General features: G+C 45.1%; 1 protein-coding gene across 1 annotated transcript in view; it reads right to left on the bottom strand.

Annotated features, from left to right (window-relative positions):
- Window positions 1-12,504, bottom strand: part of gcn1 (GCN1 activator of EIF2AK4) — a 37,062-nt gene extending 24,558 nt beyond the window's left edge. Inside the window, exons 1-16 of the mRNA XM_020636377.3 lie at window positions 12,466-12,504; window positions 10,916-11,018; window positions 10,767-10,830; window positions 9,894-10,025; window positions 8,710-8,818; window positions 8,437-8,535; window positions 7,484-7,618; window positions 7,185-7,362; window positions 7,027-7,101; window positions 5,837-5,965; window positions 1,922-1,972; window positions 1,743-1,841; window positions 1,473-1,646; window positions 716-868; window positions 523-615; window positions 344-419 (exon numbers count right to left, since the gene is read on the bottom strand). Coding sequence (XP_020492033.2) covers window positions 344-419; window positions 523-615; window positions 716-868; window positions 1,473-1,646; window positions 1,743-1,841; window positions 1,922-1,972; window positions 5,837-5,965; window positions 7,027-7,101; window positions 7,185-7,362; window positions 7,484-7,618; window positions 8,437-8,535; window positions 8,710-8,818; window positions 9,894-10,025; window positions 10,767-10,830; window positions 10,916-11,018; window positions 12,466-12,483 — 1,688 coding nt within the window. The 5' untranslated portion in view covers window positions 12,484-12,504. The remainder of the gene's footprint in view (window positions 1-343; window positions 420-522; window positions 616-715; window positions 869-1,472; window positions 1,647-1,742; window positions 1,842-1,921; window positions 1,973-5,836; window positions 5,966-7,026; window positions 7,102-7,184; window positions 7,363-7,483; window positions 7,619-8,436; window positions 8,536-8,709; window positions 8,819-9,893; window positions 10,026-10,766; window positions 10,831-10,915; window positions 11,019-12,465) is intronic.
- Window positions 12,505-16,090: the final 3,586 nt, after the last annotated feature.

Here is a 16,090-nt window from a genome sequence, read left to right as displayed (position 1 = left end):
TTACCCCTTTCTATCCCAGCACACCTGTGCAGTACGCTAATGCTAACCACCTCAGAGACCACTCCTCTACTACCCGGAGGTAAGCCGGTACGCTGTTGCCCAGCACAGAGCACCTTATATCAGCGAGTGTGACCCCACACACAGTGAGCAGGCCCGCTTCAGTCCATTGATTCATGGATCATATTGGCTTCTTTTTTTTTTTTTTTAAATCAGAGCTGACAATAAGAGCCTGAATTTCCAAGGAGATAAATAAATCATAAATGCATATATATATATATATATATATATAAATAAAGTCTTTCATGTCTGAGGCCCAGAGTCCTCTGAAAGTGAAAAGATTTACTGGGTCTTGCTGGTGTTGAGTCGATGAGCGTGGTCGAGGACGATCCTTTCACAGAGCAGCAGGACTGTGAGCAGAGCTGAAGACAGGACACACAGAAACAACAACGAGGGGTTAGTGAATGTTCTACAAACTTTAAAACCCTCACAAGCTTTTTGGTCAGTTAAGATAGATGAACCTACTTTCCTCGCTGGCCTGGGAGAGGAACTTCTCTGTTGTGAAGAGTGGCTTCTTCTCATCCAAGATCAGACTCCAAAAGTTAGAAAACTTCGCCTCTGCAGAGACAACAGAAACAGACAAACAAAAAGATTGATGTGAAGGTGTTAGCAGGCTTCAGGAGTGAGGACAGAGGGGCAGCTTTGACCCCAGCCTCACCTGTCTGTGTCTCCAGCAGCGCCAGTCGGCTCAACAGCACAGACGCCGACACGCCTTCTGCAAGCAGAGCATGTTGGGAGTTTTGTGCTACCGCCTTCTCCACTGTTTGCAGGAGCAGAGGCATGAAGTCTGAGGCTTGAGCCAGAGTGTCCCCTGTAACAAGACAAGAAAGGATAACGGCTGGTATTTAGTCTCAGGGTCTTTAGGGGGTCTAACGAGTAAAAAAGATCATGATAAGTAAAGTCCATTATTTACAGGATGTGTATCGTAAACCAGTGATTCTCAAAGTGGGGTCCCAGGACCCCCAGGGGTCCACGAACCATAGCTTGGGGGTCAGCGGAATAATTTAAAAACAATTGTAAAAGTGTGTTATTTCATTGAAAAAGCATATCTACAAACTGGAGCCTCTTGCACCAATTAAATCAGCTAGTTTGTCCAATACTCCCGCCCACTTTAGTTTTGAATTTTGATATGATCGTGACATGTCTGCGCAACGATAAAAAAAAACAAAAAACCTGTTAACATAAAACTCCTCGGAGCCAACATTTTCTCAAAGTTTATAAAATGAATTTACATGGAAAGTATAAATGTAGCCTAATTCTATCGATGCAAAGTACCACATAGTACATTATTACATAGTATTAATACTTTATCAACGATATGATAATGAGGGGGGTCCTGAAAGAGGCCCATGGTCTAAAACAGTTTGAGAACCCCTGATTTAAACAAAGAGACTGACACCCCTCATGTGACTGACCTCTGAAGGCCCCCAGCATAGCCTGAAGATAGGCGTTTCGAACCAGAGAGGTGGAGGTCTTGAGGGTGAATGCCTTCTTAAAGCAATCCATCAGAGCAGTTGGGACTTCCACTGTGAGGCGGCCGCTCCACTGGGCGAGCACGGACACGGCATGAACCAAGGTGCCCTCGTGAACTAAACACAACGCGGCATATTCAGACACAAACACATAAATACTATGTAGTTCTGATAAATATGTGGAGCAGGAGAGGAGAGGGAGGGAAAGGATACCTTCTTGTTGTAGATAAGGGATGAACATGACAGTGACGGCAGAGCTCAGAGTCTGGCTCGAAGTTCCTGACACAGCATGGTGGCTGCAGCTTGCGATCCCTAGAAGAAGACACGTTTACAGAACTCTGTTTGCAGCCTCACATCATGGAGGATCATATCGTTTAAAAAAGCTCCTTTACCTGACAACACGCTCATTTTTTGAGCAACGACGGTGAGCTTCCCCTCAGAGCCTGCAAAGACACAAAAACCTTTTTCAGCCAATCAGAATAAATCAGGAAGTTTACACCTCGGGTTAAAGATGTGGACAGATCTCAAGTGTTTACATCCCTTTACCTACGTCATCAGATCTCTATGTAACCTAAAGATAAACTTTATTGATCCCCCGTGGGGGAAATTTGTGCATTACAGCAGCTCAAGAAAACAGGGGATGGGAATATACTTACAAAAAATAAAAATAGAAGTTAAGAAACAAATCAAACATATTTACATCATTTAAATAAATAAAAATACAATAATGTAAAAAAAATACAATAATGTAAATGTAAAATTACACAGTAACTTGTTATTAAGAAAACACACACAGTGTGTAGCATGAGGTGGTGATGCTGTTAAAGAGTCTGATTAAACAGTCTGATGGCAGATGGGATGAACGACCTGTGGTAGCGCTCTGTCTTGCAGGGTGGGTGTCTGAGTCTGCTGCTGAAGAAGCTGCTCAGGGCCCCCACAGTGTCAAGCAGGGGGTGAGAGGGGTTGTCCATGATGGATGTCAGCTTCACTAACATCCTCCTCTCACCCACCTCCTCTACAGAGTCCAGAGGACAGTCCAAGACAGAACTGGTCCTCCTGACCAGTCTGTTCAGTCTCTTCCTGTCTCTCTCTGTGCTCCCTCCTCCCCAGCAGACCACTGCATAGAAAAGTGCAGACGCCACCACAGTGTCATAAAAAGTCCGTAGTAGAGTCCTGCACACTCCAAAGGACCTCAGTCGCCTCAGCAGGTGAAGTCGACATTGGCCGTTCTTGTACAGGACGTCGGTGTTGTGTGACCAGTCCAGTTTGTTGTTGAGGTGAACACCCAGGTATTTGTACATCTCCATCCTCTCGATGTCCAAGCCCTGGATGTTCACCGGTGCAGTCTGGGGTGACTTCCTGCGGAAGTCAATCACCATCTCCTTTGTCTTGCTGGCGTTGAGCTGAAGGTGGTTGAGCTCACTCCAGTCGACAAAGTCCATGATGACCTGCCTGTACTCCTGTTCGCTCCCCTTAGACACACACCCCACGATGGCTGTGTCATCGGAGAACTTCTGCAGGTGGCAGCTCCCAGAGTTGTAGCAGAAGTCTGAGGTGTACAGGGTGAAGAGAAAAGGGGAGAGAACTGTCCCCTGCGGGGCCCCTGTACTGCAGACCACCATGTCAGACTAACAGTCCTGAAGCCTCACGTACTGTGGTCTGTTGGTGAGGTAGTCCGTTGTCCATGCAGCCAGGTGACAGTCCACTCCCGCCCTCTGTAGCTTCCCCCTGAGCAGTGCAGGCTGGATGGTGTTGAAGGCACTGGAGAAGTCAAAGAACATGACCCTCACAGTGCTGCCGGTGTTCTCCAGGTGAGTCCAGGATCTCTGCAGCAGGTAGATGACGACGTCATCCACCCCGATGTTCGGCTGTTAGGCGAACTGCAGAGGATCCAGATTTGAAGTCACCAGGGGGTGGAGGTTGTTGAGGATGATCCTCTCCATGGTCTTCATCAGGTGAGAGGTGAGGGCCACAGGTCTGAAGTGGTTAGGCTCCCTGGGGTGAGATGTCTTTGGGACTGGCACCACGCAGGAAGTCTTCCACAGGGTCGGTACCCTCTCCAGTCTCAGGCTCAGATTGAAGATGTGCAGAAGAACCTCACAGAGCTGGTCTGCACAGTCCTTCAGGAGTCTGGAGCTGATGCCATCGGGACCTGTGGCCTTCCTCGCCTTGATCTTCCTCAGCTGGCTTCTCACCTGATCAGCTGTTATGGAGAGGCCGTCGTAGGAGGAGGAAGAAGAGGAGGGGGTTGTTGGGGGGTCGTCTGAGGAGGAGGAGGAGAAGGAGAGGGCTGTTGAGGGGGGTGGCAGGGTACTCAGGGTACTCAGATGGAGTGTTGAGGGGGGTGGCAGGGTACTCAGGGTACTCAGATGGAGTGTTGAGGGGGGTGGCAGGATACTCAGGGTACTCAGATGGAGTGTTTAGGGGGGTGGCAGGGTACTCAGGGTACTCAGATGGAGTGTCTGAGAAGCAGGCTGGTCTGCGCTCTGGTGGGTGGAGATGGGGTTAGGAGCAGAATCAAATCTATTGAAGAACAGATTCAGTTCATTTGCCCACTCCCTGTCTCCTGCTTCAGGGCCCCTCTCTGCTGTGACCTGAGATGTTATTCAGGCCCCTCCAGACTTCTCTTGCATTTTTATGTTCCCTTCTGCACCCTCCTCAGCTCCTCTCTGTCTCCAGATCTAAAAACCCTTCTCTTTTCATTGAGCAGGGTTTTCAGCTCAGGGGTCACCCAGGGTTTGTTGTTGGAGAAACACTGTATTTTTTTGGTGGGTACAGTGTTCTCAACACAGAAGTTTATGTAATCTGTGATGCAGTGAGTTAAACCGTCAATGTCCTCCCCATCTGGGCTGCACAGCACCTCCCAGTCGGTGGTGTCGAAGCAGTCCTGCAGCGCCTCAGTGGCCTCCTTAGACCACTTCTTCACATACCTGGTTGTGGGGGGTGTTTTTTCACCATAGGTATGTAAATGGCTGCAGTCTCACCAGGTTGTGGTCTGAGCGGCCCAGGGGGGGAGGGGTGATGATCTGTATGCATCCTTGGACTGCACTGTTTGCATACAGTAAGTCCAAAGTTTTATTGTCCCTGGTATGGCAGTCAACATACTGAGTGAAAGTAGGGAGAGTGGCAGACAGGGAAGCGTGATTAAAGTCTCCTGAGATGAGAAGAAGAGACTGGGGGTGCGATGTCTGTAGCTGAGATACTACACTGTGGATGAGTTCACAGGCTGCAGCAGCGTCTGCCGAGGCAGATAATATGGCCGAATGCTTACAGCCAGCAGCTCCACATCCTTAGTGCAGCGCTGTTCTTTAACGGTGATGTGCCCAGAGTTACACCACCTCTCATTCACATACATTGCTATTCCCCCGCCTTTCTTCTTACCGCTCTCCCTCATGCTCCGGTCCGCTCTGACGAGGTGGAAGCCGTCCAAAGTTACGAGCGTGTCCGCAGTGAGTTCATTCAGCCATGTCTCTGTGAACTGCATGATGCTACACTCCCTGTACTCCCTCTGAAGCCGGGTGAGTGCCGTCAGCTCCTCCATCTTATTAGGGAGAGATCTTACGTTCCCCATAATTAAAGACGGCACGGATGGTTTGTACCGTCTTTTCTTTTCCCGACACTTCACTCCGGCTCTGCATCCCCTTCTCCTCCTCGGTAGTTCTGCGGGGATGTCCGGTCTTTCGGCTGGATGTAACCGAGGTTGGCACAGCGCAACCAGCTGTTCACGGGTGTAAACAATGGAGCCATGACTGAATGGGTCTCCCGAGGAAGTTTTAAAGAGTCCACAGAGAAAGAAAAACATCACCAATACTCCAAAAAGAAGAATGTCCATGTTTGCTGTTTGGAGTTGGAGTTACTCGCGAAGTTACAGCAACAAAAAGTAAATATTAACAAAATAAACTAAAAACCAATAACGAGGGGGGTCGGAGCTGCGTAACAGGCGACCACCCAGAGCGGTGGCGGAAGACGGAAGACGAAAGCCGCGCCGGAAGACGAAAGCGTGGGAGTGTTTACACCTGTACCTAAAGGCCCTGACTAGAAACACCAAGCAGACGGCAAAGAACTAGAGGAGACGAATGCCGCTAGTGTCCTCACCTCACGTCTTGGTCAAAAAGTTGCACTTGAACACACCGCAAAGACTACAGCCGACGGCCCTTGTAGTACAGAGATGTGTGTGTGTGTGTTACATTCAAAATAACCAATAGTCAATCATGCAGACGGATGAAGTCCACCTGGTTAATTCATAATAAAGCCGGTCTCTTAAAAAATTCTTTGACAGCACTAGTTTAATTTAAAGTTTGGTTCACCTCCAAGGATCTTGAAGAGGTGAGTGACGATGTCCTGCACAGAGGAGGAGTCACTGCACTGCTGAACCAGGTGCTGCATGGCCTGGACCGCCTCCTCCATCAGCTGAGGATTATTGGCTTTCAGTTGGCCTGAAACACAAAACGAACCAGAAATTAAGTCTGCATCACTTTCATACCGTACCAGTTACTGCCAATTTCAGTCTGTATTTTAAATATGTAAAATAAATCAGTTTTTGTGCGTGCTGTGTCCCGTCACACCATGGTTTTGACATAATGTTGATGAATCGATGGGAAATACAAAATGGGGAGTCAGTTTATTGTGTTTTATTTTGAAATTCACAGGATCTTAGTGTGGTTCCTGGTCTCACTTCCTATCTGGGTCGTCCTATTCTGTCCACCTTTAAGCAAACTTGAAGCGGGCTCCGTCAAAAATAGACTCTGAGTCTATTTGAAACGGAGCAGAGCGTAGTGGAGCTGCTGGAGACGGACACTGGAGCGTTGACTAGAGTGGCAGCAAACAGTGCCGTAGTTCATGGCGCTGATGCAGACGTGTGGAAACGTATGTGGAAATTGGCAGTAATCATCATTTTCCAGCTGGTCCGTTATACTTTAGTGCAATTGCAAACTGCTCCCTCATGCATCATTATGGACATTTTTGTCCATTTGGTCAAATGTTTCCTCTTCATCTGTCCATAATTTTGTCTGTGTTAGTACATATGGCATAAGACTCTCTCTTGACACATTTTGGAATGCACATTTTATTTTTCTTAATAGATCAATAGAACACTGTGAAACATGTTTACTACCCTCTGAAGGACAAACATGTCCACTTACAAAAAACTGCTAAGAAATAGAACAGATTGATTTTTTTTTTCTACTTTTTTTCCATAAATCTCTTATCAAATATTGAATAATTATCAGGAATTTAACCTTTTAAATGCCAGAATCATGGAATCAAACTGGTATTTAAAGGGTTAAATTCCTGATAATTATTTGGTAGTTTTGAGCAGGGCTGAAGTTGTTTAAGAGATTTATGCAAAAAAAGCAGAAAAAAATATTAATCTGTTCTATTTTTATATCAGTTTTTTGTCATGGACATTTTTGTCCTTAGTGACTTAAGAGGGTAGTAAATTAAACTTATGCCTGAGGGTTTAAGACCAAAATGTTTAGAGCATTGATTAACGCCTTACTTGCAACGGCTTTTCCGATGTCCATGGCATACTGACTGAGGTCCAGAGTCACAGCAGACAGAAGACAGGAGACGGCTGAAAAGAAGAGCAGACAAAGTTTAATCCAGAGTACGATCACCACCTCAAGAGTATCAAACTTTCACTCAGTGCTGTCTCACTCTGCATGGCGTTCTCTGGACTGCGGAGCATCGTCTTCTGCAGCGTGGGGAGAAGCAGCTCCTTGAAGTCGGAGTGGGACACATGACGGAGCAAAGATCCACTTTTCTCCAAGACGTGCTGCCATGGTTTGGTCTTGCTCATGAGGACTGACTTTATGTACAGGTCCAAGAGGGGGCTCTGGAAAGCAGTTCACACACATATATGGATTTAAATCTAGACCCCAGAGTCCAAGTAGAAGCATGGTACATCTGTAGTTATTGACAAGATGAGACAGAACAGGAGAAGTATATTGTTGAACCTTGTGCTTCTCTATTGTAGCTTTGTCCTTCTGAGCAGTGCAGAAGTCTAGACACACCCCCAGCATTGCCAGTGAGGTGGGGCTCTGGTCCAGAGTCAACAGTGTGCTGATGTATTCATCAACGAGTCCAGAGTTCTGTTAAAGACAACAAAATGTCAGACACATCCAGAATTACAGCGCAGGGAATATCATGTTAAAAATCATATAAAGGCCCTGACACACCAAGCAGACGGGAAAGAACTAGTGGAGAAGAAGGATCGACTGTAGCGTCGCCTCACAACTTGTCCAGAAAGTTTCATTTGAACACACCGCAAAGAATACAGCCGACGGCCAACCACCACGTACGTTCTGCTCATGTGAGAGGAAATAACTCTCCATGCCAGCAGGAGGCGGTAGTCCATTGTTATGATATGACAATCTCCTTGGTGTGTCAGGGCCTTAAGTTTAGTTACATTTTACAGACTAGACCACACCACAGGTCACACCTACACAGTGACACCCTGATGGTAGAGGCTGCTGAGTAAAGAGTCCATCAGTATTAACTCATCCATTCATACACATTCACACACTGATGGTAGAGGCTGCTGAGTAAAGAGTCCATCAGTATTAACTCATCCATTCATACACATTCACACACTGATGGTAGAGGCTGCTGTGTAAAGAGTCCATCAGTATTAACTCATCCATTCATACACATTCACACACTGATGGTAGAGGCTGCTGTGTAAAGAGTCCATCAGTATTAACTCATCCATTCATACACATTCACATGCTGATGGTAGAGGCTGCTGTGTAAAGAGCCCATCAGTATTAACTCACCCATTCATACACATTCACACACTGATGGTAGAGGCTGCTGGGTCACATTGAAAGCGAGACTTTAAGGGGGGGGGGGGTAAATATAAAAAGGACCCCTGACTGTGTTTTCCTCACAGCGAGTTCACTGCACTTACCTCCACCCAAAGGTGACTGAGATTCTTGAGGCTGGATTTCTGAGCAGTGGTCTTGGCTCCGCCCACAACCTCAGCCACAAGGAGGCTCTGAACCTCCACCTACGACAGAGAAAACCAACAGGTGAAACAGACATCAGAACTAGAACTCTGACCCTGGTTTAAAGTGGTCTTCAGTGAACACATGAACACCAGAGTAAGAACAGTTTGAAGAGCTTTAAACTTCATCAACAGGATTTTATTTTAGTTCAAACAGTGTTGTAATCTTTTACTGACCATTTTCCTCCAGACAGGTCCTTCTCTTTTCTCTGGGGCTGAAAAAACAGTGCGGACTAAGAGGCAGGTCCAGGACAGGCAGATGAAGGCGGCAGAGCCTGCACTCTTACTGAACACATCAGAAAACAAAGTGTTAATGAGGAGCAAGGAGAACTTTGATCCAAGCACCAGATGAGTGTTTTATATAGCCCTCTTCAGACTGACCATTCAAGCTGTGATATTAACGCCCCTGTGACATTGTACGTGTGTGCAAGTCTGACTGTGTGTGTATGTGGAGCTTCAGCTATGCTTTGCTTCCACAGCGCCGAAACACAATGTGACCTCACAGACTGGGACGCCAATATTACGCCGGCGAGGAATCAATATGAATGGACAAAGACGTGATTACGGCAGAGAGTTGTGTGAAAAAAAGCAGTCTGAAGAGGGCGACTGATTCTTGTTTTCGATTTGTATCCATCCAAAGACAAAAGTGTGTTTGTTCATTTTGTTGCTTAATTGATTACAACACAAACATTGTTACACGGATGAGGTTCATTTGTTTGTTCACAGTGTTCAAGTCGTAATCATACTGTCTTTGATTTTGTTTTTTCTTACCATGCCGGTTAAACAACTTTGAGAAATGTATCGTCTAAAGTCTCGCTCAGATCTTCTTCTCTATAACCTCAGCATGCACCACTACAGCATGTGAAAATAATGGCACATCACAGACTACATTATGCATGCAGGTGTCCAATACACCTGGGCGGGGGGCATCCTGCCGCCGGTAACCACTACTGCCCCGTCTCTCGCTGTTATTGTACTCACACACGACTTCCTCCACTTTCATGACTTAAGTGTCAAGATTTTAAATTCTACATATCAAACAAGTTTAAAATAACTCGGGGCGTCGATTGTGACAATCTGCGAGCAGAACGAGGACGTTAAGATTGGACCTTTATACGACTCAAACTACAAAATAATCAGGAGAGGTCATCGGGTTCTGAGCAGCCTCGAGTCGGGAACGACCCTGACCCTGCGATTGTCAGGAAGGAGGTATCGGAGCTCAAATCGGCCTGATGATCCCGCAGTGTGAGCCAGGGTTTTTACTGACGTTGCCATGGTGATGAACTGGCTATCTTCTGATAATGTAGGAATTGAGCTCGTTTGACAGATAAAGGTTGCAGCGTGCAGTCCTGAGCAGTTACCTGGGCTCGCCATTCTTGCTGATGACTCCGCTGTTGAGCAGGCTGTGAATGAGGCTTGTGGCCAGGATGTTGGGCTGACTCTCGGCCAGCTGGGCGATGACGGAGAGGAGTTCCCTGCGGGATGCAGCATCCCTGAGACAAACACACGTCAATGTCAACACACAGAAACATCTACAATCACAGGTCTGAACTAATGAAGGAGGAAGGAATACACAACACAGGTCCAACAGCGGACTCTCACAGTCTGCACTTTTAAAAACTATGAACATTATAAAAAGGAGTCATTCATAGCTAGACTTAACTGACCAATGCCCCGAGTCCACCTAACAGTGTTTACCAGGCAGAAAATCGCTGGCTGTGCACTCGGGAAGGACTTGTATTAAGCATTTATTGCTCTAAAGAGAAAAGCGCTGCAAGTCCATCCTGTCTCCATGACAACAGTCTTTATGACCAACACTGCTCCATTACTTTTTACTGCATGTTTTACATTTTAGATCATTTATTTCCCGATCAGACATCGAGCAAGGAGGATGTGGATACAGGACACGATCTGTAGGCGGCAAAACTACGAGGAATATCAAACATTTGGAAAAGAGCGCCGGTGACGTCATCAGCGCCTTTCTGAGAAGTTGAAAGATTCTCAACTTGAGCGCTCTGAGCGGCCACACAAAAAAGGCGGGGCGCTGGGACAAAAGATGCTTGGCGTTTTTTTCTCCGAGCGGCCGCCTGCTGCTGAGAAAGCGCTCTACTCATTGAAAACAATTGAATAAAAGACTCTGGAGCTCAGAAAAAAAAAAACGCTAGTTGGACACTGGGCCAAAGGCATCACAAGAAGAGCATGAAGAAAAAGAGGAAGTGATCCAAAGTACCCACCGGTATCTGTGTGGAGTGAGACAGAAGAGCTTGCATAGTCCTTTGATGGCGGGCTCCGGTAACTCTGAGGGAGCATTTCAGAGAAAAAGCGTTAGAGTTACATTAAATGATTACATCAGACAAATAAATAATAATGAAAAGAAACTCACCTTTGCCCTTTATACACTCTTTCAGATCTCTGAAGATCTTTTTGCGCTCTTTCACGCTCGCCGTTGTCACATTCACAGCAAATTTCTTCAAGGTGTCTGAAACCTGAACGAGACAGCGACACTTAGCAACATGGCTGGTAAAACGGAATAGTGAATGGAAAGAGATGCTGCTGAAGTCAGACTCTAATGAGCAACAGGGGAGATTTTATTCCAGAAGAGAAGATGAAATCATTACTTAGATCGGGGTTCTTGATGAGAACAGGACTGTAGAGCTGTAAGGACGTCGTTTTAAACGTTGTTGACATTAAATAATTACTTCCAACAACAAACAGGTCTTTGGGTATTTATTCATCATGTGCATTTCATTCAATCACAATAACAGAAATGTAATTTCAACGAACTACTCATGAAGGGTTTGGCTTGAAGAGTAATGAGGGCTGGGTAATTAATCGAGTTTTTAATTGTGGGGGCGCTGGTGGCACAGTGGTTAGTGTGTGCGCGCCCCATGTATGCATTGCTCCTCCAAGCGGGTGGCCCAGGTTCAGATCCCACCTGTGGCTCCTTTCCCTACTCTCTCTCTCCCTGATTTCCAGCTCTATCCACTGTCCTCTCTCTTAATTAAAGGCACAAAAAGCCCAAAAATAAATCTTTAAGTTTTTAATTGTGCTTTTGTCTTTCGGCTAGGAATGTAAAGATTAATCGTAAAATTGTGATAAATGGATTCAAAGGTGTCAAGATTCACAATAATATGGTGAGTGTCAGCAGCTGTAGAGCAAGACTGAGAAATTGAGGACGTGTCACCGTCTTTTAAATCAGAGGTGTGGAAGCAGTTTTGTCTTCCCCAAGACAGAAAATGAAAGAGGTGAGAAGATAACAGACAAAAACTGTGTGCAAAATTACTTGTTTTTTATATATTTAAATGTTTTGTCACTTGTATTTCTAAGTGATCTGAATGTTTAAGTGTTCAGAGTGCATGTGATCCATGTGTTATCATGTTTAATAATCCTGATTTCAAAATCAATCAAAGCAGACTCAGTGGTAAATCTGTCTTCCTTCAGCCGGAAGGTTGGGGGTTCGATCCCCAGCTGCTGTAGCTACACGTGTCTTTTTAACCTAGGCTGCTACCCCTGCTTGGTCGACGGCGTATGAATGTGTATAAATAGATTAGTTCATACTCTTTGCATCAGCAGCCTCTGCCATTGTGCTTTTTGCCACAGTCATGCGGGCCTACGTCATCACGTACAATGATTGTCTGCTGTTCAGACCTTTAACACATCACATTTTAAATGTCTACCTCGTTTATTACCATTAAGACACTCTCTAAATGAAGCTACACCCTGCGGCTGTCTCTGGTCCAGTCCAGGCTGGCTGACGTTACGCAGCACTGAGCCAGCAGACACGTTTTAGATATTACGAGTTTCCGGTTTCACACCAAACCCCGCCAATATGTTCACAAAGCGGTACTCATTAAGGCACGAATTCGGTTTGTTCACCGTCTGAGGTCCATGCGGTAAGCGGATACTCTACTTTTAAAAAACAGTCAGACAAACCTGCGTGTCCGCCGCCATCTTGCCGGTCTTGGTGCAGGAAGCACTTCTTTACGTCACTTCCGGCGCAAAACTGCTACGTTACGTATTTATTTGTCTTTTAAGATATATATTTTAAATTGTTTCAACGTTGTTATTTTACAGTTGTTCTTTTGTAATGTTAAAAAATACAAAGAATAAAAAAAATATTAAAACGAAACACTAAATAAAGACACGTGGAAATACATCATCAGTACAGGCTATATACACATATGTACATATATACATATATAAGAAAATATATCATCATAATTAGCCTACATTTATAGCGTAAATTTAAACAATTTCTGTGCTTCTGAGATTTATCCCTATGGATTTATCACATACTGAGGTGTCTGAACTTCAAGCTCCCGTCTGATTCACTGTACTCTATCATAAACTTAAACCAGACACCATGCTTTATTTATTTATTCATTCAAGCTTTATTTCAGTTGAAAAATTGTTGAAGGCATTTCCAGTGACGTCGAGAGTAGACTTAACCAAACAGAATCAAAACAAAGGTTTGCAGCAAAACAATGAAATTAATTACACAAATACAGAGAAGTTTAAAATTTCAGTTTTAAATTAAAACAAAGGTTAAAAAAAACTGTGGAAAGTTTCAAAGTATGCTGTCAGAGGTGCTTCTTGTCCACAAGCAGGGCAGGAAACTTCTTGGGGCCCAGGCCAGTAAGATGCCCCTGAGGGCTGACAAACTTTAAACACAGCAGTGGCTCAAAACTGGCACATTTTTACAGTAGGAAACATCCCTAAAGGGGCCCCATCTGACATCTCTCCCTCTCGTTACCCTGCTAAGCATCTCAGGCATTATTCCTGTTAAAACACAGTGTTCGACAATGAAAGTAACTGAAGGAAAATGAAGAGGAATTATCGGTCTGGGAGGGGAAAAGAGACGAAGAGGAGTAAGCGGCAGGACACTGGAAGACATGATGAAGTTGAACGCTGTTTGGAGGGGCCCCAAATACATGTTTGCCTATAGGACCCCAACAGACTGTAGAAAAGCCACAGCATGCTGTAAAGTGTTGTGTCTGAATGCAGCAGAGCAGCTATAAGGAGGTTGTTTTTCTTTTGTTTCTTCAAATGAAGGGATTGTCAATGGAATTTGTAACATCAGCCATTGACAGGTTGGCTAACTTAGTGGTTCCCAAAGTGGGGGTTGGGATCCCCTGAGGGGTCACAACACACTGAGAGGGGGGTCACGAGATTCCTTCCAAAAACATATGAAATTAAAAATGACTTAGAATTGCATATTTTACCCATTTTTGTAAAAATATAGGCTACAAAGAAGTTCAAGAGATTAATTATGTTCTGCTTCTAGCATATCTTACAATAAATTACTAAAATAATATTAGCCTTTTAGTCTGCCAGGCTGTGCGCAACATTAAATGTTTTAACCACCTCCATGGACACTGTGGGTCCCCAGTCTCTAGCATCTTATTTTGGGGGCCAAAAAGTTTGTGAAGTCTTGGGCTAGCCCACCTGTTGAGTAGAGAGACCAGTTTAATAAAGATTGTGGCATTTTCCCAGTTCTGATTGCAATTGTTAATTAATTGCTTATATATATGTGTGTGGTAAAAGATCCACTACAGTATCCATTTGTTCATCTCACATGTGGTTTTTTTCTAAAGATTTATTTTGGGGCATTTTCTGCCTTTATTGGAGAGATGGGACAGTGGATAGAGTTGCAAATTAGAAAAAGTGAGACTTTGTTTTTGTCTTTTGACATTTTGTTGAGTAAATTATTTTGTCTGCACTCCAGTATCTTCTTAATCCCACATGGTGACAGAATGAACCAACCACATTATGGACCCAGCAGAACTTTTAGAAAGTTTTGACTGAAAAACATTTTTTTTTTTTTCATAAGGCTCACCAAGAAGTGAGGAGCACTGCAGTGGTTAATCAGTCTCAATGAACCAGGACTCGCTTGGCCATTTTTCCTGGTAGCCATGGAGGCCTGAGAAAAAAAAAGTGGCCACCATGGCTCGTCTCGCCCTTTTCTGCTGTCACCGTCCAGCTTCCTGGAGTCTTAGTAGCCCCATCAGCCAGTGTGCCAGTCTCCCAGCTTCCAAAAGACTCAGCCCCTGTGGTTCCCAGTGACCTGGCTCTTTTGCTCCACAGAGCCTCAGCCACCCTGTGCCCCAAAACCTTTGGAGAAGGCCCGGCCACTCCTGGATCCCTGTGGCCTGGTCAATACCTTCCCCTGTTTCTCCTTAGATGGCAAGGCTTAAAACCTCCCGGCCTCCCTCCTGACCTGCTCTCTGCTCTTGGTTGGCCTCCTGGCTGTCATCCCAACCTGCTCCACCTTTTTTGTCATCCTCCTGACTGCCTTCCTGAATTGTTCAGGCCTCATGCCCTGCCTTCAGGTCGACCGCCTGATAGTCATGAGAAAAGGAAGTCTTGGCCGGAAGCTTTCTTGCTGGTTAGACTGAAATGCCCGAAAGTTGGCCACCATTCCCATGGGCATACATCATCCTCAGACAATAGCCAGTGGGTTCCAAGACAGGTTCCTTATCAACAGTCACATTTCCCCCTCCGAAAGTCTCATGCTTTCCTCTGTCTGTCCACTAGATGGCCTCAGACATTCATCTCCTACCATCCTAAACCTGACTGAGGATTCAACAGAACAAAAAATCCTGAAGTTACTCTGCCTGCCTGCTGTCTACCTCTGTGTCCTATTTTTCTCTTATTTCTTGCACCCAAAGTTGTGACATATGGTTGATTCAAATGAGTGTTTTTTTTTCACCTTGAAAGTTTTATACAAAAGGCTTCAGTACTTCACAATTCCTCTGAAAATAATTGATAAACATTCAAAAGCAGAGGATCTCAAATTTGGGGAACATCCAACATGATGAGTTTTTTTTTTTTTTTTTTTAAGCTATCAGCGCTCCTCTCCATGAATGAAATGGGGCAGCTGTGGCTCAGATGATAGAGTCGTCGCCGGGGTTGGTGTTTGGATCCCCAGCTCCTGCAGCAACACGTCTGATGTGTCCTTGGGCAAGACACTTAACCCCGATTTGCACCCGCTGCTTCATCTGCAGTGTGTGAATGTGTATGAATGGATGAGTTAATACTGATGGACTCTTTACACAGCAGCCTCTACCATCAGTGTGTGAATGTGTATGAATGGATGAGTTAATTCAGCAGCCTCTACCATCAGTGTGTGAATGTGTATGAATGGATGAGTTAATACTGATGGACTCTTTACACAGCAGCCTCTACCATCAGTGTGTGAATGTGTATGAATGGATGAGTTAATTCAGCAGCCTCTACCATCAGTGTGTGAATGTGTATGAATGGATGAGTTAATACTGATGGACTCTTTACACAGCAGCCTCTACCATCAGTGTGTGAATGTGTATGAATGGTTGAGTTAATACTGACGGACTCTTTACTCAGCAGACTCTACCATCAGTGTGTGAATGTGTATGAATGGATGAGTTAATACTGACGGTCTCTTTACTCAGCAGCCTCTACCATCAGTGTGTGAATGTGTATGAATGGATGAGTTAATACTGACGGTCTCTTTACTCAGCAGCCTCTACCATCAGTGTGTGAATGTGTATGAATGGTTGAGTTAATACTGACGGACTCT

Source organism: Labrus bergylta, chromosome 2 (genome assembly GCF_963930695.1).
Source record: "Labrus bergylta chromosome 2, fLabBer1.1, whole genome shotgun sequence".
In the NCBI taxonomy this organism is placed as follows: Eukaryota; Metazoa; Chordata; class Actinopteri; order Labriformes; family Labridae; genus Labrus; species Labrus bergylta.
Note: the sequence above shows the minus strand (reverse complement) of the source record. Positions and strands in the feature narration are given on the sequence as shown.